The sequence below is a fragment of the Monosiga brevicollis genome, genomic scaffold (assembly GCF_000002865.3).
Source record: "Monosiga brevicollis MX1 MONBRscaffold_40 genomic scaffold, whole genome shotgun sequence".
Taxonomy (NCBI): Eukaryota; class Choanoflagellata; order Craspedida; family Salpingoecidae; genus Monosiga; species Monosiga brevicollis.
This window is the reverse complement of record NW_001865077.1, coordinates 88,355-113,728: the sequence shown is the minus strand read 5'-3', so window position 1 is coordinate 113,728 and position 25,374 is coordinate 88,355. Positions and strand designations below refer to the sequence as shown.

Here is a 25,374-nt window from a genome sequence, read left to right as displayed (position 1 = left end):
TATAAGGAAGAAAACCAACACAAATGCCAAGTAATTCAGAGAGAGGCGCCGAGTCACCAACAAATTCAGAGACAGCGCTAGTGAGAGAGAGGGAGAGAGAGAGAGAGAGATTTTACAGTTGAAGCGAATTCTCGAAAGAGCGCGCCTTCACCTCGAGGTCAGTCCATCGGCCAATCGGCATCGCTCACCCGTCGCTTGTCCCCTCCTCCCCTCTCATGAAGGGTGTTGCGGTTGATAGAATGGCGGGCGCAGCAGTCGTGTGGTTGGCAGTAGCAGCGCTCGTGGCGCCCATTGTGGGGCTGCCGCAGCTTCCTCATGGGGAGCGGGCGCGGCGAGAGATGCCTTTGCCGCCCGAGCTGATTGCCAGCAACAGCAGCGCTGGTGTGCAGCTGTTGTTGAGCGCGCAGGCGCAGGGGTACGCCGAGCCCTTTTGGCAACTCAGCATGACCTACACCACTCAACAGAACCAGGCATACTGCTCGGTCGCATCGAGTGCCATGAGCCTCAATGCCCTGGGCGTCCCGGCCCCCGTCGACGCCGTCTATTCACCCTACAACTATTTCACCCAGAGCGACGTCTTTACCCCTTGTGCCGTGAATCAGAACATTACAGAGGCTTACGTCGCCACCCACGGCCTGACCTTGGCGCAAGCCCATGCCCTGCTCGCCTGTTTCCCGGCCGTTGATGCCCAGCTCCACCATGCGGGACAGGCCGGCGCTGACCTCGCCGCCTTTTCCCGTGATCTCAATGCCACCAGTCAGGGCACCCATGCGCTCATCATCATCAACTTTTTGCGCACGGGCATGCACCAAGAAGGCGGTGGCCACTTTAGCCCCCTCGCCGCCTACGATCCCGTCTCGGACCGCATCCTCGTCCTTGACGTCGCCCGCTACAAGGTGCCGGTTTTTGCTTGGGCTTCCCCCCCTTTCGTCATTCCCCTCTCCCTTTTTTATTGAGGCCTTTCTGAGCTGCCGCCACACTCGATGCTCATGCCTGCGCCATTGCGCTTTTCTGCTCCATCTTTTTCTATTCTACGTAGTATCCAAGCTTCTGGGCCACTCGCCAGGACGTTTTCAATGCCATGAACACGATTGACAGCTCGTCTCAGCAAACACGAGGCTGGATCGTCTTGCGTCAAGCCAACAACTAGCCGAGCGCTCGATTCTTGAGAGGGGGGTTTTTTTTTTCCACTGGCCGTCTCTCTCGTGCCATCGTGTTCCGTGCCTTCGCCGCCACGACGATCCTACTGAAAAGACATGAAATTGCTCTCTTCGTTACTTTGTGTGTGTGTGTGGCATGCTATGTAAACAACGATGCGGGCCGCTGCAATTGACGCACACAACAACGACCCCAGCATGCCGCCCTGTCAACTGATCAATGGACTGGTCCTTCTCGACAGACATCGTAACCTCTCATTTTTTTTTTTTCCCTGCCTTTTTCTCAACGACAAGTCTGGTCTTTGGCACGCTAGCTCGGACCAGGACGAAGCACACTTCCATGACATCCATACTCGCGGTTGATAGGAAGAACCCACCCCTCTCTTTTCAGAATATCCACAATAACATCGCACTCGATCTCGGCCCCTGTCACTACCACAGCCACTCCCATTTTTTCTACTCACACGCGCACACACACCCACACACAAATCCATAAAGACAGAGGCAAAGACTGACAGGCAAACATAGACGGAGAGGGACAAACAGACAGTAGGCAGATACACACATATCCATCTGGCAAGAAACCATCGAAAGGAACCATCGGAAATACTCACAAAGCGATCCAATAAATACGCAAAAGCCCTAATAAGATCTCTATAAGAGATGTGCTCGGGATCATGTGAGGTCAATTCAAAGATGTTTAGGACAGCGACCTTGGCCAATTTCAATCCACCGAAACGACAGACCGACAGACCGACAGACCGACAGACGGAGATCACTCTTCAAAGTGTATCATCAAGCATCATCAGGTACAATACACCAAAAGCGCATCACCCCCAAAGTGCCGAGGTAAGGCACAGTACAAGGTACGGGGGGGTGTACAGCTCGTACATGAAGTAGTCGTGTGGTATCTTGTGTGTGTGTGTGTGTGTGTGTGTGTGTGTGTGTGTGTGTGTGTGTGTGTGTGTGTGTGTGTGTGTGTGTGTGTGTGTGTGTGTGTGTGTGTGTGTGTGTGTGTGTTTTCCGAACAAAAATGTGACATGAAAATCTTCTGAAAATGTGACCAGAGTGGTTCGTAATTCAAGGAGTGAGGACAAAGGGGATGAGTCAGCCTCGTTACCCCCCTCCGTTTCCTCGTTACGCCCTCCTCCTCCTCCTCCTCCTCTTCCCCTTTTCCTCGTCTTCCCCTTTTCCTCGTCTTCCTCGTCTTCCTCCTCTTCCTCGTCTTCCTCCTCTTGATCCTCTTGATCCTCTTGATCCTTCCTCTTCCTCCTCTTCCTCCTCTTCCTCCTCTTCCTCCTCTTCCTCCTCTTCTTCCTCTTCGTCCGTCGGTGTGGTCTACGCCCCCCTCCCACCTTTCTTTCTCCGCCTTGGAAGCCTGGTGATACCTGCTGCTGCTCGACCAAGACTGTTCGCTTGCTAGACTGCTCCGTTGTTGCTGCATTCAACACTGCGGAGAGACTGTGACCGCTGCAGACGGCTACACTGCTAGTTCGCTCGACTGCTCGACTGCTCGGCTGCGACTGTTCTGGTGGTGGTGGTTAAGGTCTGCTCCTTGCTGGAGGCGTGGGACGAACAAAGATGATAAGCAAGGCATTGATCGTGGTGATGGCGGTCGTGGCTCTTGTGGGGGTTGAGCGTGCTGGAGCCGTGAGGGAGCATGCGGCTCTTTGGTCGGATGCTGCCGGGGATCTTTGGATGGAGAGTGCGCAGGTGCATGGGGCAACGGCTTGCTTCCTCAATGGCGTCGACGTTGGAGTGGTGTTGGGCCACATGCGACAGTTGATTGTCGACATGGGAGGACAGCCCGCCGAACCCAAACCTGAACCCCAGCCGGCGAGTATGCTCGAACCAGGCGCAGGGATGAACTTGAACGAATGTGGCGACTTGGTCATCCATGGCCGGCGCGTGCTTCTCAATGACCTCGACGTTCTCGGTGACCTGGGAGCACTTCAGGCCGCAGTCACCGAAATGCAGCCCACCATGGCTTTTCCCACCGATCTCTCGCCAACCCCATGCGTGCCCTCTCATGCGACCAGCATGGAGACCACGGTCTCTTCAGATGTGCTTGGTCATCTCTATCTCAACTCGAGCACGACTCGCCAAATCCGAATCAACGGCGTCGACTTTTTGGGCGCCCTGCAGGATTTACAGCGCGCCGTGGCTCAGCTCCAGGCAGCCACAACACCTCAACCCTCAACCACCCTTGCCACGTCCACCTCAACCACCCTTGCCACGTCCACCTCAACCACCCTTGCCACGACTACCTCAACCACCCTTGCCACGTCCACCTCAACCACCCTTGCCACGTCCACCTCAACCACCCTTGCCACGTCCACCTCAACCACCCTTGCCACGTCCACCTCAACCACCCTTGCCACGTCCACCTCAACCACCCTTGCCACGACTACCTCAACCACCCTTGCCACGTCCACCTCAACCACCCTTGCCACGTCCACCTCAACCACCCTTGCCACGGCTACCTCAACCACCGTTACCCATCCTGCATCTTCAACGACCGCCCAGTCAGCCCCCACCACCTCTGGCGTACCCATAATTTACGCGGGAGACGTGGGATGTAATTTATCTTCGGTTCCAGCTGGCGTCACAAACATCACTGGTAGCCTCAGATTATACAATTGCGGTGACTCACTCACCGCTGCGGACCTCCACATCTTCAATAACCTGGCGCGAGTTGACGGCTCTGTCATCATTTATGTGCGTCGAAAAACGCTTCGCCATCGGCGAGTGCCGTTGACCATGTGCGGCCCATGAAGCTGATCACTGTGTTTGCTTGGCAGAACAATGATGCACTGACCAACATCGACGCCCTCGGTCGTCTTGCCAGCGTTGGTGACCGCATTCAGATTTACGTAAGTGTCGACTCTTTAAAATAGGCTGTCATGGCCCCTTGGCACGGCAAAGCTGGCCCGCGTTCCCTGATCCACAGGCTCGTCGCTCTGCACCTGTAGCACAACAATTTGCTGGCCAACGTCAACGGCCTCGGCAGCGTCACAAAAACCAATGTTCTGTATTTCACCGTGAGTGGCATGATGCGACATGCAGTGAGCTGCACCTCGGGAGTTGTGCTGCCCTGACGTCAGGCGCTTTTGTCGCTTCCTCTGTGCACTCACACACCCACGCATGTGCACCTGTGCCATGTTGTTCCAACGTCTCAGAACAACAACGCATTGACAAATATTGATGGCCTCCATAGCCTCAGGACCGTTTCGAGCTTTGTCTACTTTTATGTCCGTGTCTGCTCGTTGCTGTTTTATTGTTGCTGTCCGATCACCCTGCAAAAGGCCAGGCCGGCGCTCAGCCAATCTCTCATTGCGCCGTGTCTGTCATTGACCCACTCCCAGATGAACCCTGCGTTGGCAAACATGGACGGTCTAAACGAGCTCACGGATGTCACGGACTATTTCATGGTTGGGGTATGTCATTGGTGACAACCGAGCGGCAGCAACGCGCCCTTCAGACGCCAGCTACTGGCAACTGACTGACCTTTTGGGCGGGCATGTACAATTCGGTTGCCTGTCCTTCACGTTGCTCTTAGGCCAATGCCGCCCTGACCAACCTTGATGGCCTGCGCAGTCTCAACAGCGTGCATGGCTACCTCTACTTTACGGTATGCCGAGCACAGCGATACGCTTGCTCTGGATGTCTGGGCGCGTGCCTCGTCCCCACCAAGGGTCTCACTCGCACTGCTGACATGGTGATGTAGCGCAACGATAAATTGACCGACGTGTCCGGTCTTGGCAATGTCACCCACGTCGGTGGCTCGGTTCAGATTTGCAACAACCCCACATTGGTGTTTCCAACTGTGCCCGATTCGCTCTACACCCTCGGCACTTGCCAGGACATTACCCGCGGTTCCTGTGGCAGATGTGCCACCCGGTAGTGCCCCATGTGATGAGCCTCTGCCATGGAAGCGTCTGGCCTTCAGACTCGACGCAATTGATCATCGTTACTTTCACAAGCCCCTTGCTGCCTTTATCGTGCTGAATTTCACCGCCACCCACTCACTGCCGTTTGATCCAGCCAAGCCACCATCAGTCGTAAGGCCGCGCTCCATACGCGAGGACCGTGTTTCCCAATCCATTCTCACACATCAAGAAGCAGGTTCACCAGTAAGTAGCATTGGTCAGGGCCTTAGGGGGGGAGGGAGGTTGGGAGTAGACTTTGTCGTCACCGCCAGAATGGAATGCATCGCTCGTGTCCGCTGCCAATTCTCGGTCAGGACCTCTCCTTGACTCTCTCTTTCTCTCTCGTTCGAGAAAGTGTGTCCGCTGAGGAGCTCCCGAAGCGATTCGACTCTCTCTCTCTCTCTCTCGCTCTCGCACGGGTCCGCCTCTGCTCCTCTGGGCCTGACCAAGGACAGAGGAGACCACATCGGTGTTGTCATGCGTCGCATGCATGCCATCTCCAGCTTGTTTGAACAATGAGATCCATTTGGGCGGCGGTATTTCATTTGCCCTGGACAAGTGTGACGACCAGCGTGAGCTCACGTTACCTTCTCACCAGTGTCGGCCCATCGTCGCAGCGCCGTTCTCCCCAAAGAGCCCCAGTCCATCCATCCGTCCATTCGTCGTCGCGAAGCCTCTTGACACCGGCCTCATGACCGTGACGGAAGCGGCTGCCGCCATGCAGGTCGGTCCATCGTGCCAACCACCCCAGCCTCGGCCATTCGGCCCAATGTTCTGGGTCTGACTTGTTTTTTGCTGCCTGCCGGCATGCAACAGGCGGCCATCGAGCAAACGCGCCATCTCCTCTCTCAGGTCGATCAGGTCTGTTTCGCTGAAACAGCCAGTCGGCCTCGATGTGTCCCATGAACGCAGCAAAGCTCCAGTGTGCTGACGCTTTTGCTGTGCCACCTTCCCCCTCCATGTCTCCCAGACGACCCGACCGCAGCTTGAAGCTCAGGTGAATAAGGCATCAATAGCGCAGTCTTGTGTCTTTGAACCTTGACTTGCACCAGCCGATGCTCATCCCAGTTTTGTCTGCGTTGCCCCGTGTAGTTGGTGACGCTCGAAACTAATCTGAGCATGTAAGAGCCCAAGCGACGCTTCACCCAACATCCACGCTGCTCATCCCGCCACCGCTAACCCGCACCGTCGTGGTCAATCTACCACCACGCATCCCATGCTTTACAGCCTCAAACAAGTGGCCGAGCACCACCAGGAAACCAATGCCCCCGGACATCCCGACTTGTCCCTCGAGCGCTCCAGGTTTGATCAGCCCCGACGCCCTCCTGAGATATAATCAGGGCAAATTGCTTTGCTTCTGCCAGTCGCCCTGCTCACACATGGTGCTCTGGCACAGAATTGATGACGAGCGCAAGGAGGTGGAAACCATGCGGCAGGATGTCCAAGCGCTGCAAGCGATGGTGGTGGCACAGACAGCACAGTTGACCATGTCAAAGTCCTCGGAAGACGACGAAGATCAGTTCACCGCCGCCTTGGACGAGCAGCGCAACCGCAGTCGCGAGCTGCAAGCCCGCGTCAACAAGGCCGAACTGGCCCGCGATGACCTCCAGCACCGTGTCAATCAACTCAACGATCTCCTGGATAAGGAACGCAAAGCCAACGCAAACCTTCGATCCCGCATGCTTCAGGCCGAGGTAGGCTTGGCCGGTTCCCCCCCCTGCAGATGGATTCCATTCACATGCTACCACCCCAACCGCAAAGGCCTTCCCAGTTTTTACTGTACGTTGGGAAAGGACGTTCTTCCAGCATCATCTAATTCACAACGCTTGAACCAAACAGAGCACCGGCTCCCTGGATAGCCTGGCCATGCCCAACCTGTCCGTCCGGGCTGGTAGCGGAACAGGCATGTTGACCCTGCAACACATCAACCGCATCGCCGCCCTCGAACAGGAGAACCGCACCCTCAAGGTCAGCCACCGCTCTTGTTTGCCTATCGGAAAAGAGAGCCTCAAATGGCTTCGTTCGTGTCCACCAAACAACTTGTTCTTGACCATCGTATGCGTCCGATAACTGTGCAGCGTGCGGCGCGCAAGGTGGCGCCCGCCAACGACGTAAGCCTGAGCCAGGATGATCTCAACGAGATGCGCCATCTTCGCAAGGTACGAGCGTCTATACCTGCCCAGACATGCACGTAAACCAGACGTGTAGGTTGAGCACCGCTCTTCACACGTCGCTGTCTACCAATGACAATGGCTTTGCATGCAGAACTTGGCCGTGGCATGTGCCGATGTGGCTCGCTTGACAGTGGAGCTGGACCAGCTGCGTGAGACGGGCATCTCGGGCACACACGATGCCAAGCGCGGAGACGACAAGAAGCGCATGCAGACTCAGATTGATCAGCAGCAACAACAGATTGAGCGTCTGCGTCAACTCCTGACAGACAGCGATCAGCGCCTGCAGACAGCGCTCATGGTCATGCAGAGCATGCAAGAGCAAGCGTGCATCAAAATCAGCGTCAAAAAGGAGGTATGTCAATGTGAATGTGACTGTGAATGTGTGTACAGGAGGTGACACCATGCACTGCAGCTGCCTCCATCGAAGCCCGCTGCACTGTACTCGCGATGTGGCCGCATCCTGCTCTCACTGATTTGACTTGGTTGCGACTTTAGACCGTCCATACGCGCGAACAAAAGAATTCGGGCAAGTTTGTCCCCGTCAGCCGATCCGAGGAGAACTCAAGCGTTACTTGGTGAGAGTTCTGCTCTATCCGCCCCTGGCACTGCTGATTATTTCAAGCGGGCCAAGACGTGTTCTGGCACTCATTGCCGTGGCCGTCTCCAGGTTTACGGACGAGCGGACCAAGAATGTCAAGGACGGCCCTTTCGTGCCCTCAGAGGACCGCATTCTGCTGCAAGCACAAATGTACGGCGCTGTATCTGTTCGTCATGCGCAGATGGGGGACCAGGGTCGACGCATGCGAGGCTTTAATGACAACGCCGCCCCTCATCATATTGTGTGGGATTTAGGCAACATGGCAACGATTGGATCGAGGTCGCCAAGATGCTGCCGGGCCGCACCGATGAGGCAATCCGACTGCGTTGGCAGGAGCTCTCCAGTGTGTTGATGCCACGAGCCAACGAGCGTAGCTTTGGGTCTGATGTCGAAGAAGCGGCGCCAATTTCCCCCCGGTCCCCTCGCTCGCCGGGCCGGGCCGCAGAGCAGCAGCGCTCGACCAAGTTTGTGTACGAGCAGGCCAGCTCGAGCCGCCCTGATGAAGGCCGGCATGAGGTGCGTGTGGTCGGTTCCTAGACCTAGTCATCTATCCCTCTACCACCATCCAGGGGCCTGATCTCGAGTCGTTTGCTCTTTGTAGTACACCCATGCACGCCGGCCTACGGAACCCATGTATGAGACGGCAGACGTCATCGACTGTCCGCCCCGAGCCACGGAAATTACACCGCTGGTAAGCCTTTTGACCACATGAACCCTCCCTCTCGTCGTCCATCAGCGCACGGTTGACTCATTCGGGGGGGCGTGTATCTCTAGCGCAATGTGCGCAATGCCTCGCAGGAGTTGATGGCTGTCGTTTAGTCACAGACAAATGTCGTTTGGGGCGTGGCCTGGAGCGGTGCTTGAGGCCAACGCTTTTGTTGTAAACTAGTGGCGAGTATTGGGGGGAGGCAGTCAAGGCCATGACTGCTGCTCCTCCTGCTCCCCTGCATCCGATATATTTTATGGCAGTGTGTGAGCGTTGGCACATCCAACGCATTGGTGTTCTTCTCTGGGTTATTCGAGTTGCTGTTGATGCTGTTGTTGTTGTTCACATACATCCGGATGTCAAGTCCATTCGCGCGCCTCTCGTCAGGCTGAGGGCAAGCTCTCTCACACCCGAGGTTCAAATTGAAGCGCGGTATACCTTTAAACTGCCACACTTGAAAAACTGCGGACAGAGACAGATGTCCGCCGATTGCTGCTCGTCCCTCTCTCTCTCATCTGTGTTGCGATCATGCAACACCTCTCTACAGTTTGAGCATCTTGGCAATTGTCTCTCTGAATATCGTTATAATCACATTGATTTTCACACCCCGCTGATGCAGGTAACACACATTCTCTGAGACTATACCCTCCCTAACCCGCCACCTCTGAAAAGTCAATCAGACCAAAGCGCTACCTCTCTCTTGTCCCGTTTTGCCCAACCTGTCAAGCGCTTGTGATTGTGCCCCGAACGGCGCCCGCTGCTTCCGCTTCCGCCGCCCACCTCGACGTTGCTTCCTGTGCCTCGGCGCTGGTGCTTTTATGGACGTTTGGAGCAAGTCTTTGTTCACGCTCCTTCTCCTCCTCCCTCTCTCCCTCCCTCTCTCGCTTACTCTCCTCTTTGTCAGTTTCTTCCTTCTTGCTGCTGCCTCGCTGCCCATGAACCTCAACTGAGATGGCCGAGCAAAGCCATGAGAGCAACGGCGGTGCTCTTCCGCTGCCCACGGATGTGCACGGCAACGACGTGATGCTCCAGGATGAACAAGTGGCGATCCTGCGGGCTACGCTCGGCACTGAGATGCAGCTCCGCGGCGGCACCTTTCTCAGCGCGTCCTGGCCCGCCGTGCATCTCGCGCCCCTGCGCTTTGCCTGGCAAATCGAGGATGAACTGCACACCTGTCAAACGCAAGTCCAAGCCGTCAAGCTTGAAGGCAACGCCGTTGCCAACTGCATCAACTCGGAATTTCCCCTGGTACGCCCCTCTGGCCCTGGCCCTGGCTCTGACCCTGACTCGCTTGCATCTGCAGTTCACTGCCAAGTCTGATCCTGGTCTTGCCTGTCGTGCCGGGCCACCTCAGACGGATGTGGACCTGGTCTTTGTCCTGGCCGGTCATGATCGCACCCAACTCTTTGCCTCTCGTGAAATCGTGCTGGATTGTCTTGCCGCCCACTTGCCCGAGGCAAGGCCCGACGCTTGCCTCGCCTTCCCCTTGTGCCATCTGCAAGGGCGCACTCATATCACATGCGGGCCGTGAGCGCAGAGCTTTGCACACAAGGACAAGCACATGATTGCTGCTGCCTATATGCAGCGCATGTTTATCACCCCACCCTCTTCTGACCCGGCTGCGCCAGCTTGGGCCTTGTATACGCTCCCGGGCATCGGCAAGTTGGGCTTTGTCGTCCTTGCCTCTCTGGCTGGCATCCTACGAGCCCGTCTCCGCACATTTGGCCTTTGCTTCCCCGTCTCATCCTCTGTGCTTGCCACGTCCATGTCTTTGCCCTTGAGCCAGCAGGCAGTCCCAATCTGCATTGCAAGTTTGTACAAGTGGCGCCACAAGTCCTGGAGCTGGACGAATACGCGATTCAGATCACGCTCGATCGCTCCCGCATGGCAACATTTGTCCAGCCCGGACCCGACGCTTCCAACGATGCTGCCTCTGCTACACCAGCTGCGGGTGGCAGGCCTAGTGAGTGCCCGGGGCTTAAGCTTCGCTTCAGTTTGGCGTGAACCTCATTGCTGGGATATCGCCCCTTTGCTCTCTGTCTTGTGGCCAGACATTTTTCTAGAGTGTTTGCTCGGGACGCCAGCAGAGGCGCTGGCAGCACTCGCTCCGGAACGTCACCGACACAGCTCGCGCTTCTCAATGATGCCGCTGCGTAAACCGTCATGGGGTGGACGCCTTGCGCCTTCCGCGTCGACACGGCCCAACCCCATGGGTCCAATGACGCACGACGCGGCAGAGTCATCTTCGGTGACGCGAGCGTTGGAGGGTGCCAAGACGGTGGCAAGCAGCTGCTGGAGCGCCGTCACCTGTCAGTGCTGGGCAGCCCCCAAGGTCCAAACCCAAAACGCTTCCGCGGCCGCTCCGAAGAAGATGACTGATGTGACCCTTGACTTGGACCAAGAATCTGAACGCGGCCTGGCCATCCACACCAAACAGCCCGGGGTCTTGGTTCAGCCCCGCAGCCCCGACGCGGCACGCGAGGAGCAGCACTAACATGGCCCATTTTTGGCCCAATCATCTGCGTACAGCTCACTCGGCCCTGTACATAGCTGGAATCACATTGAGTGGGGGTGTCTTCTCCTCCTTTCTGTTTGCTTATTGTTGTATATGCTCGCCTCGTGCTTGATGCCGGTCCCGCCAACCCCTTGGGAGGTTTTATTTCTTTTTTTTTTGTATCATATTGTTCGACAGTCTTGCCTTCAGCTCTTGCTGGAGGCAGCGTCTTTGTGTGCTAGCAATCATGTTTCTGTTCATACTTGCCATGTGTGTCCCGGCCCCATCCAGACAAACCCCGCCGACAGAGTTCCTGCGGCTGATGGAACCTACCCAAATTGAAGATAGTGTCTATTTGGTCCAGGCCTCGCCTTTGCGCAGAGTTGCAAACACGATGTCGCACACGTGCCATATCTGCTCGGCACGCTTGGGATTGATACACTGTTCTTTCTCCGCCTGTCTCTGTTTCCCAGTCTCGTTTGACTTTGTCCCTGTCCCTTGCCCGGTCCCTGTCCTCCTGACTTTCTGTCTTTCTCTGCCTCACACAGCCTCTTGTGTGTCCCCACACCCCCTCTCTCTCTATCTATCTATCCCTCTCCCCCTCTCCCTTTCTCTCTCTCCATCTCTCTCCATCTCTCTCCATCTCTCTCCCTCGCCCTCTCTCTCTCTCTCTCTCTCTCTCTCTCTCTCTCTCTCTCTCTCTCTCTCTCTCTCTCTCTCTCTCTCTCTCTCTCTCTCTCTCTCTCTCTATCTCTCTCCCTCTCCGGATTCATATGGAGGGAACACACGTTTCAGTCGTTCCCCATAGAAATTCACTCGCTGTTCACAATGTAGTACTTACATGTGGTAAAATCACCACACAGCTATTTCCGCTATGTCTTGCAACTGCTGGCTTTTGCGCATTTTCAAGACGTTTTGAGCTGACGAACCGCACGGCGTAGAACGGAAACGGCAGCGCCACGGCCTTTGCCTTTGCCTTTGCTGACCCCTGTGGGGCCCCATCGTGCCTCCTCTGGTCTTTATTCGACTAGCCGCTTCTGTGGCTCTTGGTGCCTTTGCTGGCTTGCTTGTCTCCTGTCTGCTCTTTTGGCTTTGCCTTCTTGGGCGTGTGCCAGCCGCTTCTTGGAGCTCTGGCGAGCCACTGTACTACTGCTCTGCTCCCACCGCTCTCGATCTTTTTAAGATTGCTGCCGTCGCTGTCTCTCTTCCTCTGCCATCTGGCCCCCCTCCGAGGCACCTGGCACAACACCTCGGGCTCGTGGGCTGTGCTTTTGACATTTTGTCTGGCACCAGTGGCCTTGAGCCGTTCTCAAGGCCTTTGAGACAAGGATATAGCATCACGCATCGTCACCATGGCTGTGGACTCGGCTGCGTTTTCACGCTGTGGAACCCAGCGTACGCTTGGCCCTCCCCTCGACCTCTTCACCCTTGCCTTGCCCTTGTCTCACTTTCCTCTTTCGCGCGAATAGATGCCAGCGTCAACCAGGACAGCTACTTTTTGACGAGTGGCCGTCTTGCAGGCGTCGGCCGTTTCTCCTTGGCCGCCGTCTTTGATGGCCACTCGCCCGGTGGCGAGCGCGCCTCACAATGTGCCGCCGACACGCTCAACAAAATTGTCGGCGCCGCTGTCCGCCGTGAAGCCGATCGCCTCCCAGAGTTGGTCGCCAACCATCGCTTGGAATTGTATCGGTTCATTCTTGCTCATTCTCGCCCATTCTTGCCCATTCTTGCCCATGAGCTCACGGCAGCCTCGTGCCTTGATGTGCCCACGTCACCGGCAGATGGGAGCATGTAGCACACGAGCCGGACACCTTGCTTAAAGCCATCTTCAAACGCCTGCATACCGCCATCATTGACGATTATGCACAATGGCCAGCCGAATATGAATACACACAAGGTGGACAGCTGCATCGTTTTGCCCGCCTCGACCACCCCAAATGGGGTCAATGCATTGTACGGCATGATGGCCACACCAGTCCACTTGACTACGGTACCACGGCTGCCATCGCCCTGCTTCTTCATCTCTCTGGTACGATCGAGGCCTGGAGCCGACGCCGCCTTGGTCCGTACACCTCACCTCCACTGACCCTTGGCTCTTGGCTCTCTTTCCGCCAGACGATCGAATGATGTTTGCATGCGCGCATGCCGGTGATTCCCTCGTGGCCCTTGCCCGGTATGCGTTTGGTATACTCCCGGCGCCTCCCTCTTTTTAGTTTTCATGTCTTTCCCGAGATCCACGAGATTCCGTAACACGCGGGTTGACTCATCCCTTTGCCCTTGGCATCTAGTTGCAACCAACCGCTCAAAGCCGATGGCCTGGATCTGGGCTATGTCACACGGCGGCACAACCTTCACTCAGCAGATGAACGTGAGCGGGTTGCAAGCGTCCTTGGTCAGCGCGGCCACGTCACAGAAGATCACTACCTGGCTATCGATGACGAAGCCGACTTGCGGGCGCACCAAGTGCAAATTTCAAAGTCGCTGGGTCATAAACAGCTGAGTGCATACGGCGTGTCCTTTGAACCAGATTGCTATGTTCGCGTCCTCGATGCGGATGAAACATTTGCCATTCTTGTTGTCTCGGACGGCATTACCGACGGCTTGAAGCGAGACGTCATCCTTGATGTCCTTGCCCGCACAGCCACGGCACAAGAAGCCGCCCAACAGCTCTGTGATGACGCACATGCAAACAACATGCTCGCTGTCAACAGCTCGGATGATTGCACGGCCGTTCTTCTTTGCCTCTAGGGCTCTTTCTCAGCCAGGCTATTGCACTTCGTGGCGTTGCACGTGCAACAATCTCTTTTTTTTTTTTTTAGCTTTTTTCTTGCTTTTTTCTTGGATTTTGAGCCCCTGCCTGTGGCAGATGAACGGGTTTATTCTTTTTTGCAATGTTTTTCGCGTGTCAACTTTTAGCCGTACCGTCCCATTCCCGTGCCGCTTGCTCGATTCACACCTCACAAAGCTGTGGTGGGATTGGCCCGCGTCGCCCGATCAGAACGGAAGGAAGGCCCGTTCATAAGACCGTCAATCGATTCAGGAGAGTGAACTGGTGAAAAATGGGTATGATCAATCGGAAATTGAGCCATAGCTGCATCCATGCCCAATGATGCTCGAGCCGAAGAGCAGAGCTGTGAGTCGACAAGACAAAGGCCATCGCCCCGCCCACAGCCAGTGAAGCACCACCGACCGGTGAGCAGGCCTCCTCTTCCCCTGCCCAGCCCTCAACCCTCTCTTATTTTGAATTGTTTAAAAAAGGAAAATGTCTTTTAATGTGAAAGCTGACACACTTTCACTTAGGGCCGCTTGACGACGGAAATACAACAAGTGTGTGCTCTGTCTCTGTTGTGTGTGTGTGTGTGTGTGTGTGTGTGTGTGTGTGGAGGCGAGCCCTCGCTCGGGCAGCCCGACGGCTTGACCAGGGACTGGTAAGGGACGAGGGGGGTGTGGGCAAGGGTGGTTTGTCACGTCTGATGTTGGGCCAGGCTTGGTGTGGCGCGTGTGTTGTGTTCGCGTGGGCCTCGACAGAGGGCAACATTTTGCCTGACTGAAGCTTTGCACTGGAACCGCCTGTGCGCAGGAGACTCGAGTCGCGCTGGTCACCCAAAGACTTTACAAGTGTGCACACCAGAAGCCGAGCACAAGCTGGCATGGCTACCAAGGCTGTCAATCTTCCCAACCCGCCTGTACGTGCACCTGCGCGCTTCTGCTTCATGGCGCGTCTTCTCGCAGGCTTGACGCGCTGGGTGTCTGTTCCAACCTAGGCCGCTGCGGCGGGGGCAGGTGACAAGGTGAACCCGCGGCGTATGCGCCGCATCATTGTTGAAGACCCCACCTGGAACAAATCCCTTGTCCCCAGTCTGCGCGATCTGTGCCTTGGCCAGATCTTGGCCGACTTTCAAGAAAACCCCATTCTGGACGCCGTGCCAGCCGAGTTTCGCGACCGCATCCTGACGGCCCTACCCAGCGACTTGCCCCTCAGCTTGACTGCGCACTTGATTGGTGACGAAGCCTATTGGCGCCGCTGCTGCATGGCCCGCTTTCCCAATAGCAACATTCACCGCCATGGCGGCAGCTGGAAGCGCCTGTTCATGGAGCGCTACCTCCAAGGTAAATTCCGAGCTCCGACGGTTGGCCCGTTCTTTGCGTGCTTGTGCACGTGAACGCCACTGATCCAACTTGTGCCTCATGCTGAATTTGACTTGAATCTGCTTTTGATCTGCACTCCTAGAGGCCCTTGAGCGATTCGTGCCGGGCACAGACGATGAAGAGGCCTTGAAGCGAAGCATCGCCTTTGCTCAACCGTTGGTACAAGTGTTGGATCTGACAGAGTTACAGCCCCCGGCCGACGTGTTGCCACCTGAGAATGAACTGGAGCCTCTAGCCGAGCCTCTGCCGGAGGGGGCCAAGCTTGACACCGACCCTGCCAACCCTGACACAGATGACGAAGAGAACGAGGAAGATGAAGACGTGGTCCGCGACCACCTCGATCTGAGCAACGTTGTAGAACTGCTCCCCAACCTACACACTCTCAAAGTGGCTTTCAAGGCAAGACTATGCATCTGTTTTCTTCCAACTCCCCACAAGCACCTGCTTTGCACTGGCAAATGTGCGAGGAGTAGAGTTGGAAACTTTCCTGCATTGGCTTCCTGATTGCAGGCCCTCATTCAGCGCATTCTTTGATTCGCACATTCCCTTGTGGTGCGGTGCGACTGTGAATTTTTTATTTTTTATTTTTCAACAGAAAAAAGATTGCGGCATGGCGTTTCGCTGGAACATGTTTGGTGCCACCAATGCCGATGCTCTCTTGGTTGGCGACTGTGTCAAGTATTCGCCTCAGCTGCAGTATTTGTCCGTCACAGAAAGGTGTGTCCCTGCCAGCCTGTCGCACATGCTCCAAGCAAAATGTGAAGTGCCGCTACCGTGACTTTACATATTCGGGATAGTTTGCTGGACGATCGCAAGGTGCGCCTTCTAGCAGCCAAGCTGTTGGACAACAAGTCCCTCGTATCACTGGACCTTTCCATGAATGCCTTTGGCGACCGGTACGTTTGGTCGCCATGAAACATTTACCCCTGCCGCGTGATTCCTCCGGCCTATGCTCCGTTTATTCATGTGGTGAGCACCTGGCCCTGGTTCCATCCGGCCCTGTAGTGGTGCGCGTGCGTTAGCCAAGCTTCTGAATGGTCACTGTCAACTGGCTGGCCTGAACCTTGCGGAGAACCAGGTCGAGTACAGCTTCGGAACGTGTCGTGTGTGGCAACGTCGTTCAGCCGCTCATTGATCCAACGCACGCTTGATAGATTGCGCCAGTTGGGGCGCGAGCGTTGGCCATGGGTTTGATGGGCAATGGATTTTTGACGACGCTCAACCTCCGACGCAACGACATTGGCGACCAAGGGGCCCACGCCCTATTCACCGCTGTAAGTTGCTCTTCCTTAGCCAGCCAGAGTTGTGGCATGTGGAGATGACGTTGGTGCATCTGAACGGTCGCCTTGAGGTCATTTTGGTACCGTCCGCCTGATTCAACTCCATTCACCAGCTGTGCGAGCAAACAACGCTTCGGCGACTCAATGTCAGCTGCAACGGCATCACGGCTCGCGCCTCATCTTCTCTGAGGTATGTGCACTGTGGACTGAAGGCAACACGCTTGCTTGCGAGGCCCACCTGCGGTACCGGCAAGCAATGGGCACCTGCACCTCGTGCTCATGCACATGCACTCGCGTCTTTTCTCAGCGAGCTCATTGAGAAGAACAAGTCGCTGGAACAGCTCGATCTGAGCGGTAACGAACTGGGTGACGAGACGGGCAAGGTGAGTTTTAGACCACTGTCCTTCTCATTCTGAAAGTCACGCGCCCATGAGCGGCGGGTCCTCGCGACTAACTTGATCGTGGTGTATCAAATGGCGTAGCGTCTGCTGGACGCTTTGGATCACAATTCGTCGCTCATGGTCATGGATACACGTCTGACCGGCTTTTCAAACGTAAGCATTGTTGTTGGCCGTGCAACTATGTGTCTAGCATGGCCTATTTCGGCTCACACCGCTTGATTCACCATGTGCGCAGGAGACCGAGCTCGCCATCAATGACGTCTTGGGCTCCAACATGAACAAACAAACGATTTCATAGTTGACCCAGCGTCGAGAAACGGCAGTGTGGTGTCGTGTGCTTCATCTTTACCCGTTTAGCTATGCACGGCAATAGGGCGGTGTTTTGCTCAGGCTTAAAATTTTCTTGCCGGCGGAACCCAATCGATTGATTGTCTGTGTTTACCTTTTGCGCCCTTGCTGAAACTGCTGATTGATCGAGCATTAACATGTGAGTACGAGGTTGTGGCATCGAGCCTTGGAGCCTAGTACTTTTGAATGGCAACCCGCCCCCTGTGGCCATATGAATGTAAAGACCATAAATGCTCAGCCACCAAGTCGCAATCCCGTGCTTTATCACGCTCGAGTCGAGACGGGGGGGGGTGCGAAATTACAAGATACATCCGCATTGTAAAAAAAATGGCAATTAAATGGAGCAAAATCCCTCAAAAAATGACTCTGTACCGATCTGGTGGGCATGCCGCTGAGGCACTTGTGTCGGTCTTTTCCTCATTTGAGGCAGCCGCTGTGCACTCTGGTCAATCATGTCGCTCGCTCTTCCAACTGCCTTGACACTGCCATGGCGTCTAGGTATTCGCCTCTTGACAAATCTCTCTCGGTGTCGGTCTCTCTCTCTCTCTCTCGTTCTCTGTTTTTTATTCCGTCCTCTGACAAATCTCTGTTTCCTCTATAAATTTATGTGTGTCTGTGCATCGTCACAAACTCTGTCTCTGTTTGTCTGACATGACATTGTTAGTCTGTCTGTCTCTCTGTCTCTGTCTCTGTCTCTGTCTCTCTGTCTCTGTCTCTGTCTCTCTGTCTCTGTCTCTCTGTCTCTCTCTCTGTCTCTGTCTCTGTCTCTGTCTCTGTCTCTCTGTCTGTCTCTGTCTCTCTGTCTGTCTCTCTGTCTCTGTCTCTGTCTCTGTCTCTGTCTCTGTCTCTCTTTCTCTGTCTCTGTCTCTGTCTCTCTCTCTGTCTCTGTCTCTGTCTCTGTCTCTGTCTCTGTCTCTGTCTCTGTCTCTGTCTCTCTGTCTGTCTCTCTGTCTCTGTCTCTGTCTCTGTCTCTGTCTCTGTCTCTGTCTCTGTCTCTGTCTCTGTCTCTCTCTCTGTCTCTGTCTCTCTCTCTGTCTCTCTCTCTCTGTCTCTCTCTCTGTCTCTCTCTCTCTTAGTGGCAGTTTGAGCAGCTCGTCGTCGTCGTTCCTGGTATTGGAATCCCTCTTGCTCAAAGCAGGCTCGTCTGCCGGGGGGCTGCCAAGGCGCGTGTCTTAGGTGTGTGTGGGCGCCTTGTCACCTGTTGCGCCCCCGCTCCGCTTCAGAGCCGGGCTCGGTTGCTCGCTCGGAGGAGCTAGTGTCGCGGGGATGCAGGGGCCGTGTCTTAAGTGCTGACCAGATTCAGGTCGCAGCCCTGCACCCAGCTTGGAAACCAGCGTTGTGCAAGCGCGGGCGACTGGCTCCTTGCGTGTGGTGTCTTGCGCCTCTGGGGGGTGGCCAGGTCTCGAGGATATCTGCGCAGCGCCAATATGAGCTGGTTTCGCGATACCTTGAAATCGGCCGTCAAGTCGATCGACAAAGTATTGGACATTCAAGAAGACGGCGACACCCTCATTGATGAGTGTAAGCCCCACCTCTCGCGCGCGCATGGTTGAGCTCTTCTGCCTCAACTGTCAGCTCATGCAGCCCGTGTTGAATAGCCATATCTGACGCCTCGGGCCTGACCAACGTCTTCCGTGGCCCAAACTCGGTCTCTGGTTTGGAGCAAGATGGCTCCTTACCAACCCCTTCTGACACTGGCATCGGGTCAACCCCCTCTGACATGATGCCTCAACCTTCCGAGCCGGCGACTGCCAGCAGTGCTTCTCAGGTACACATTCGCTTTTTACTTTATGAATTTTTTTTTTTTTTTTTTTGCACTACAACATCTCTTTGCGCTCTCAACGTCTTGCTCCGACATCTCGACGGTTGTGTTTCTCAGGAACTGCTCCAAGCCGTGGAGGAAAAGCGAACAGCGCGCAAGGCACGAATTGGAATCGATTGACCCCCGTGCCACCAGCTCTTCATTTCCTGCTGAATCTGCCGTGCACGTGTGCTCATGCCATTTTGGAATGTTTGCATGGTTTGCAGGAGGCGCGGGCCCGTTCGAAGCTCGGCGCACGTCGGAGCAAACCAGCCGGCGGTCGTTCACAACGGCTCAAGGAGAAGAATGAAACTTCCACCGCCTCAGAAGCCCCCGTGACCCTCACTGAGCCTGCCTCACCCGTTGTACCTCAGTCTCCAGGCCCCTTTGATGCATCGGATGGCGGCGATGGGAAGCGTGCCGAGCCCCAGCTGCCTGACAACCTTGAAAAACCAGTCGTAGCTCCAGTTTTGAGCCCTGACCCTTCGGTATCTCAACCCGAGCCAACGACGCAGCAGTCCGTTGCTGCTGCCACTTCCACTTCTGCCTTGGATGAAGAGTCCTCGCCTCTCGAAACATCCATTGTTGTGCCCGACGTTGATTCAGACGGCAACAGTACGGCGCACCCGGACAGCCTTTTATCGGAGCCGCCAGTCTCGGCACTCACCCCCACCCCCATCGAAAATGCTTCTGTGGCCCCGGATGACATTGAGCCTCCCAGCTCAGAGGCTGAGCCAGCAATACCCGAAACCATCAATGAGGCAGCGCCGTCAGAATCTGATGAACGGGGACCAGAAGCTCCAACGGCCGATGATGCAGGAGCGTTACCGTCCGAGTTTGAATCTGAGCCATCAACCCTTGCGCCCCAGGATAATCCAGTGCCCCTCACTAGTGAAGTAGAATTCGTAGCTCCCCAGACCGACGACAACTCTGCAGATGCTGGGGGCGCGTCATCAGTACCCGACGCAAAAAACGCGCAGCCGGGTGCCGCCAGTGACGTACAAGGCGCTTGGGAGGACCCAGATCTTGATCTGGATTTGGACGTGGACGACAGTCCCTCCTTGAATACGACAGCAGATCCAGAACAGCCGGTGGCGTCCACTTCTCCCGCTCGGCTGCCGAGCAATCCTGCTCTGGATTATCCCACCGTCTCCGCCGTGCGCGTCGAGGCTACAGCAGATGCAAAAGACTCCGAACAATATGACGTTCCTGCAACTCAGCAGCTTCCTCTCTCAGCTGAAGACCCCGCAACCGAGGCACCACCGGGCCAGGAAGTTGATGAGAATCAGTTGCCAGCTAGTGCATCGTCGAGTGTCCCCGACACTGCGCCCGTATCCCTTCCAGTCGACGCCACAGCTGATTCAGTGGCCCACCAATATGCACAGAAAGTGGCCAATCTTGCCATTCAGCTCAACGCCCGCGAAGAGGTGCATAATGCCGTGTGCACCTCTGCGTCTCCCCATTGTTCTCGATACCTTGCCATGCATACCACGCCGTGCAAAGTGGCTCACTGTGCTTGCAACCGCGCCCTTTTATGATAGAAATTGCTGCTTCTGACCCAAGAGTGCGAGGATTTGCGCGAGAAAGTGGCCGTGCTGCAGAGCCAGGTATGCATGCTTGGACCAATCTTGCCCTTTTATCTCGCCCCACTTTTCCTCGCGCCTTGTGACTAACCTAAGAACCTGTCCCCCCCCCCCCCCCCCCCTTTCTCTCTTATATTTTGTCTAGAATGATCAACTGGAGGACCAATTGGAGCAGGACCATCAATCTGAGGTTTGAAAACTTGGTAGATTGATGTAATACCTGGACTCCCCATCGGCCTCACTTGTTCATGGATTTGATCTCTAGTTGGAGGCACTAACCCAGGAGTTCACCTCGCGACTGTCCACTTTGGAAAACAAGCTCCGCGATGTCGTGCGCGAGCGTGACACCCTTCGGGCCCAGTATGAGCATGTGCGTATCTTCTTCAGCATCCATATCTCGGCTCAAAAGCGCATCCCAGTTGAGCTCATCTTGTAGGTCTCGGCACAACCAAATTGTCATAGATCACGCAAACGTCGACTTCAGCTGCGACCAAGGCGCAAAAGGCCATGCAGGATACCATCGAGGAAAAGGATGCCATGCTTGAGGCACTTCGGGCGGAGGCAAAGCGCATTGAGGACCAGCGCCACAAATCGTCCAACATCAACATTAAGCTGCAAAAGAAAAATAAGGTAATTGTAAAAGCTGCATGGCCGAGGGCATCAAATACTCCTTTTCGGGACTCATGGGTTTATTCTAGGAATTGGAGGAGTCTGTGTCTACTTTGTCCAACAAGCTTGCAACGAGTGAACAGAAAGTCGGCGAGGTACGGTCCAACTGCAGATGCCGAGTATGTGGTCTATTTCCGTGGCTCATGCTCTTTGGACTTTGCGCTAGCTGACCCAACGTCTCGAGGAGAAAAAACGGGCAGAAAAGGATTATCAAAAGGTGCGGACAGCTATTCTGCAACATTTTGTCTTCCCCTCCCTTCAGCGACCCGGCAGGTGCTGGTGCTCTCGCAGATCACGGAGCCGCTGATCGCATGTTGGCATTTCTAGGCTACGACCGAGGTATCTTCTTTGAACGCCGCACAAAGCAAGAAACTGCATGCGCTGGAGCAGCAGACTACAGAGCAACAACAGCGGATCAGCACGCTTGAGAGCTCGTTGGACAAAGGTATGATCCTGGCTGGAAGCGTTTCTTTTTCTTTTTTTTTTCTTTTTCTTTTTTTGGGTTTTGGACGATGGCTCATGTCGTATGCCACTGGCGTTTGTGTGGTCGGCTTTAGCGTTCCGGGAGCAAGAGAGTCTTCGTCAGGAGAAGGAAGCCTTGAGCCTTCAACTGCAGGATGCGCGCGCAGACGCGCAAGCCGTTGCGCAGGCCGACCTGCAGGGGCAGCTTGAACAAAAGTCCAACGAAGTTTCCTTGCTGACTGCGGAGTATCAAGCGCAAATTGATGATCTCCACACTGCATTGGCGCGGGCCGAGGCCAACGCAAGCCGTCAGGAAGCACGTTTGCGTCAGGATATTGAGGGTCAGTCTCCCACCTTATGAGTCCTCTGAGTGAATGTTTGCATCGGATTTGTGTTTTGAGCTCAGTTTGGGGCAAATATGTTGTTTGCTGTTCAACTTTGTTGATCCCCCGCATCGGGCCGGTGCCCTGCTTGTGAGCAGATATGCACGAGCGACTGAGACAAACGGAGGAGCGCGGGCAAGAGCTCTCCATGAGCGTGACCTCGGTGCGTTTTGTTGGACCTTGATCTATGATTGATGAATGGTGACGCTGCAGGCTTTGACTTGTGCTTGATGGTGTGTTATTGCTTGGGGCGGGGAACAGGCGACGCAGCCGCTCCTGCGACAGATTGCTGATTTACAGGAGGGGGCTTCGCGTCAGCAATCGGCGGCCGAGGCCGTTGAAAGCACGCTGCGGCAACAGATTGACCAGCTGCGAGGCCACATGGCGGTGCTTGAGGAGCGCGAGCGAGATGCCAGCAGTGACTTGGGCTTGGTCAATAGCAAATTGACGGCGGCACAGGTGCGCGCTTGTGTTTGATGGTCGGTTCGTACTGTCTTGAATCGGGGCTCACAGGCTGCCGCCGAATGTGCAGGAAAAGTCTGCAAGCCTTCGCAAGGAACTGACTTTGCTTCGGAGTGAGCACGAGTCGATGAAGCAAACGTAAGCGTTATATTTTCATCTTTTTGCCAGGATGGAGGCAGGGCGGGCGGTGCTGTATCCATGGTTGACCTAAACTGCTTCTGTGGCCTTGCATCAGGTGGGAGGAGGCACAATCAGAGTGCACTCGACTGCAGGGAGTCAACAAGCGCCTCCAGGGAGATCTGCATGAAGCGATGTGCCGCATTCAGCAGATGCAGGTGGATGCGGAGCGACGGCTGACAGCGGAGCGTCAACGCCTCCAAGAGGAACACACACAAGCCTTGAGCGCACTGGAGCAAAGGCATCGCACCGAAGTGGGCGAGGTTAGCGTACTGGTAGAATGTGGATGCCTTGTTGAAACGAGACCGGACCCATCAGCTGACGTCCACCTTTGATTTTTTCCCTAGATGCAACAGCGGACACCTATGAAGCGCCCATCAGTCGACATTGGCAGTTATGGCGGGGGTGATGCACCACCAATGTCTCCGGGTGGCGGCACTGGTGTTGGTACGTGGGGCAAAGCGTGTATGACGGGTATGCTTCGAAATGTTGGTGTGTGTGGACCCATAGTGGCGCTTCGCATGCTTGTTGGAGTAGGTTATGAAGTGGCCTCCTCTCTTTCTCGGTCTGGCATGGGGGGAGCGCCATTATTTGGCACGGGGCCGGAAGATTCCTCGGGGGGCGAGCTTGCCTCGCTTCGATCTCAAGTGTAAGGTTTTTTTTTTTTTTTTTTTTTTTTTTTTTTTTTTGCCCCGGAGGTTTCCGAAGTGAAGGGCGCGAGGTTGGGTCTCTCTTTCATTCGCGCGAAAAATTGGCTGTGCTGATGCTGGTGGCTGTATGGCAGGTCGGCGTTGAACCGGGCACGTGACCAACTCTCCGAGGAGGTCATGCAATTGGTGCGTGGGTCGGAGTCGTCTGCACCACCTGCTTTGCTTTACCTTGCCATCTTCTGGCGGTTCAAACCATTTTTCCATTTTCATGTTCGGCGGTGAACCTTTCAGGTGCAACGGAACGAGGACCTTCAAGCCGCTGCAGCGCAGTTGGACGATGTCAAGGCTTCATATGACGATTTGTCCAACCGGTGAGTGATGTGCGAGCTTGAGTCTGGGAAAAATGAATATGTGCAAATATTTTGTATCGATTGTTTCTTCTTGTTCTGTTCAGGGCGTGAGATGCCAGGTCATTGCGCGCAGCGCGATGGGTCTCTGGCCTGGACCAGGAAGGGTGCAAGGGAGCGAGACGGCATGATGCGACACATGTTCGCGCGCGCAGGAAGCTCACAACTGGAAAAACGCGTGTTGTGGCGGTGCACGGCAGGTATCAACTCATGCTACAAATGTACGGCGAGAAGGCAGAGGAGGCGGAGGAGCTGAAGATGGATCTGGAGGATGTCAAGGGGGAGCTGAAGCGTCAGATGCAGATGTTCCTCGTGCAGATTGAGGATCTCAAGGGCAAAAATTGATCCCTTGAGTTTTGCAGTTTGTGTCCACCAACCATTGTTAGCATGCGGGCGATACAGAGTTTACTTTTCCCAGGCCCGCTGCACATGCTGGTGTTCGGCACTCTAATGACAAGCAGGCGGGAAACAAAAGCGACAATCAAGGCCATCGAGTGAGCGGGAGCGATGTGAAGCGGGGGTTCGGGACAAGGATCCATGGGCTCGTCGTGGAACGCACGGCAGAGAGAAAGGGGTTGAGAATGTTGGACTGATTCTCAGCAATCTGCTTGAACTGCTTCAAGGTATTATTGCGGCGCGTCTTGCCATACTTGAACACCTTGCGGGTTTTACTATCCGGATTCCATGTGGTGAGCTCAGCTCGGGTGCCGACCAACAAGGCCACGACAACCAGCCGTTTTTCTTTCCCTCTTGTCCAAAGGCTCGCCCCCGACCACCTGGGTCGAGCCCCTCCCACAGCGCCATCTCCACAACACGAACAACAACACAAGGACGACGGCAACAGCGGCAACGGCGCGCTCGCCACGTACCCAGACCACTGGCGCCCCGGCACGGAACGGGCTGCCATCATCAACACGCGGGTGACCTGCATCTCGCCGGACTAAAAGCTTGCGAAAAACTGAATCAGTGGCCGGGGTGAAAATGGTGCGAGAAATGATTCAGGTTTTGCGCAAAGAGGTGTGTGTGTTTGGTCAACCACAAATGTCAGACGTTTTCAAGGGGCAGGGCTGTGGTTTCCAAAGAAATCTTTGGGCCGTCGAGGTTAATGACGGCTTGAAAAGACTTTCTGCAGTGAGTATTTGAAGAAAACGAAGCTAATACATCGGTTCATGAAGAAACATAATGAATTGATAGGTAAGACTAGTGTGATTTGTCATAAGTTTATGTAGCAAAATACTCAGTTTATGGTGTTAATATGCGTAGTTACTTACGAAGAAATTGGCATTGTTACAGATAACTTTTTGGGTCGAAATCCGAATTTTTTTTCTTCATTTTCTCGCCAGCTGCTGGTGCTGGAGCTGCTGGAGCTGGTGGTGGTGCTGCTGGTGCTGCTGGTGGTGCTGGAGCTGCTGGAGCTGCTGTTGCCAGTGAAGGTGCTGGTGTGTGGCGCTCGTGTGGCGTTGACACGGGCAACACTCGCTGCCGACGCCGACAGTCTCTTCTGGATCTATTGGCTCGGCTCGGCTCTTCTTGTTTGCCAGGAT

General features: G+C 55.2%; 4 protein-coding genes across 4 annotated transcripts; all 4 read left to right on the top strand.

Moving 5' to 3' along the window:
• Positions 1-239: 239 nt before the first annotated feature.
• MONBRDRAFT_12490 (uncharacterized protein) lies at positions 240-1,150 on the top strand (the record flags this gene model as incomplete). The annotated part of the gene is made up of 2 exons (XM_001750376.1): positions 240-896; positions 1,040-1,150. 2 exons carry the CDS (start codon positions 240-242, stop codon positions 1,148-1,150), a joined length of 768 nt encoding a protein of 255 aa, XP_001750428.1.
• A 1,615-nt stretch (positions 1,151-2,765) lies between these two features.
• MONBRDRAFT_12489 (uncharacterized protein) lies at positions 2,766-13,806 on the top strand (the record flags this gene model as incomplete). The annotated part of the gene is made up of 20 exons (XM_001750375.1): positions 2,766-3,875; positions 3,959-4,030; positions 4,130-4,198; positions 4,523-4,594; positions 4,717-4,788; positions 5,685-5,810; positions 6,451-6,780; positions 6,926-7,054; positions 7,165-7,245; positions 7,352-7,612; positions 7,756-7,835; positions 7,928-8,008; positions 8,113-8,374; positions 8,460-8,549; positions 9,516-9,812; positions 10,347-10,527; positions 12,528-12,741; positions 12,840-13,087; positions 13,174-13,231; positions 13,347-13,806. The coding sequence occupies 20 exons, from the start codon at positions 2,766-2,768 to the stop codon at positions 13,804-13,806; spliced, it is 4,293 nt and encodes a 1,430-aa protein (XP_001750427.1).
• Positions 13,807-14,708: 902 nt separating this feature from the next.
• MONBRDRAFT_29891 (uncharacterized protein) lies at positions 14,709-17,186 on the top strand (the record flags this gene model as incomplete). The annotated part of the gene is made up of 11 exons (XM_001750374.1): positions 14,709-14,744; positions 14,823-15,168; positions 15,290-15,531; positions 15,803-15,924; positions 16,005-16,103; positions 16,213-16,285; positions 16,362-16,481; positions 16,601-16,677; positions 16,795-16,870; positions 16,970-17,041; positions 17,079-17,186. 11 exons carry the CDS (start codon positions 14,709-14,711, stop codon positions 17,184-17,186), a joined length of 1,371 nt encoding a protein of 456 aa, XP_001750426.1.
• Positions 17,187-17,887: 701 nt separating this feature from the next.
• MONBRDRAFT_29890 (uncharacterized protein) lies at positions 17,888-24,175 on the top strand (the record flags this gene model as incomplete). Its single annotated transcript, XM_001750373.1, has 21 exons — positions 17,888-18,378; positions 18,636-18,757; positions 18,835-19,004; positions 19,265-20,464; positions 20,579-20,644; positions 20,766-20,810; positions 20,886-20,990; positions 21,083-21,250; positions 21,319-21,384; positions 21,456-21,506; positions 21,617-21,734; positions 21,847-22,092; positions 22,233-22,297; positions 22,396-22,593; positions 22,667-22,734; positions 22,832-23,036; positions 23,121-23,220; positions 23,284-23,338; positions 23,558-23,609; positions 23,715-23,794; positions 24,031-24,175. 21 exons carry the CDS (start codon positions 17,888-17,890, stop codon positions 24,173-24,175), a joined length of 3,816 nt encoding a protein of 1,271 aa, XP_001750425.1.
• Between the last annotated feature and the right edge of the window lie 1,199 nt (positions 24,176-25,374).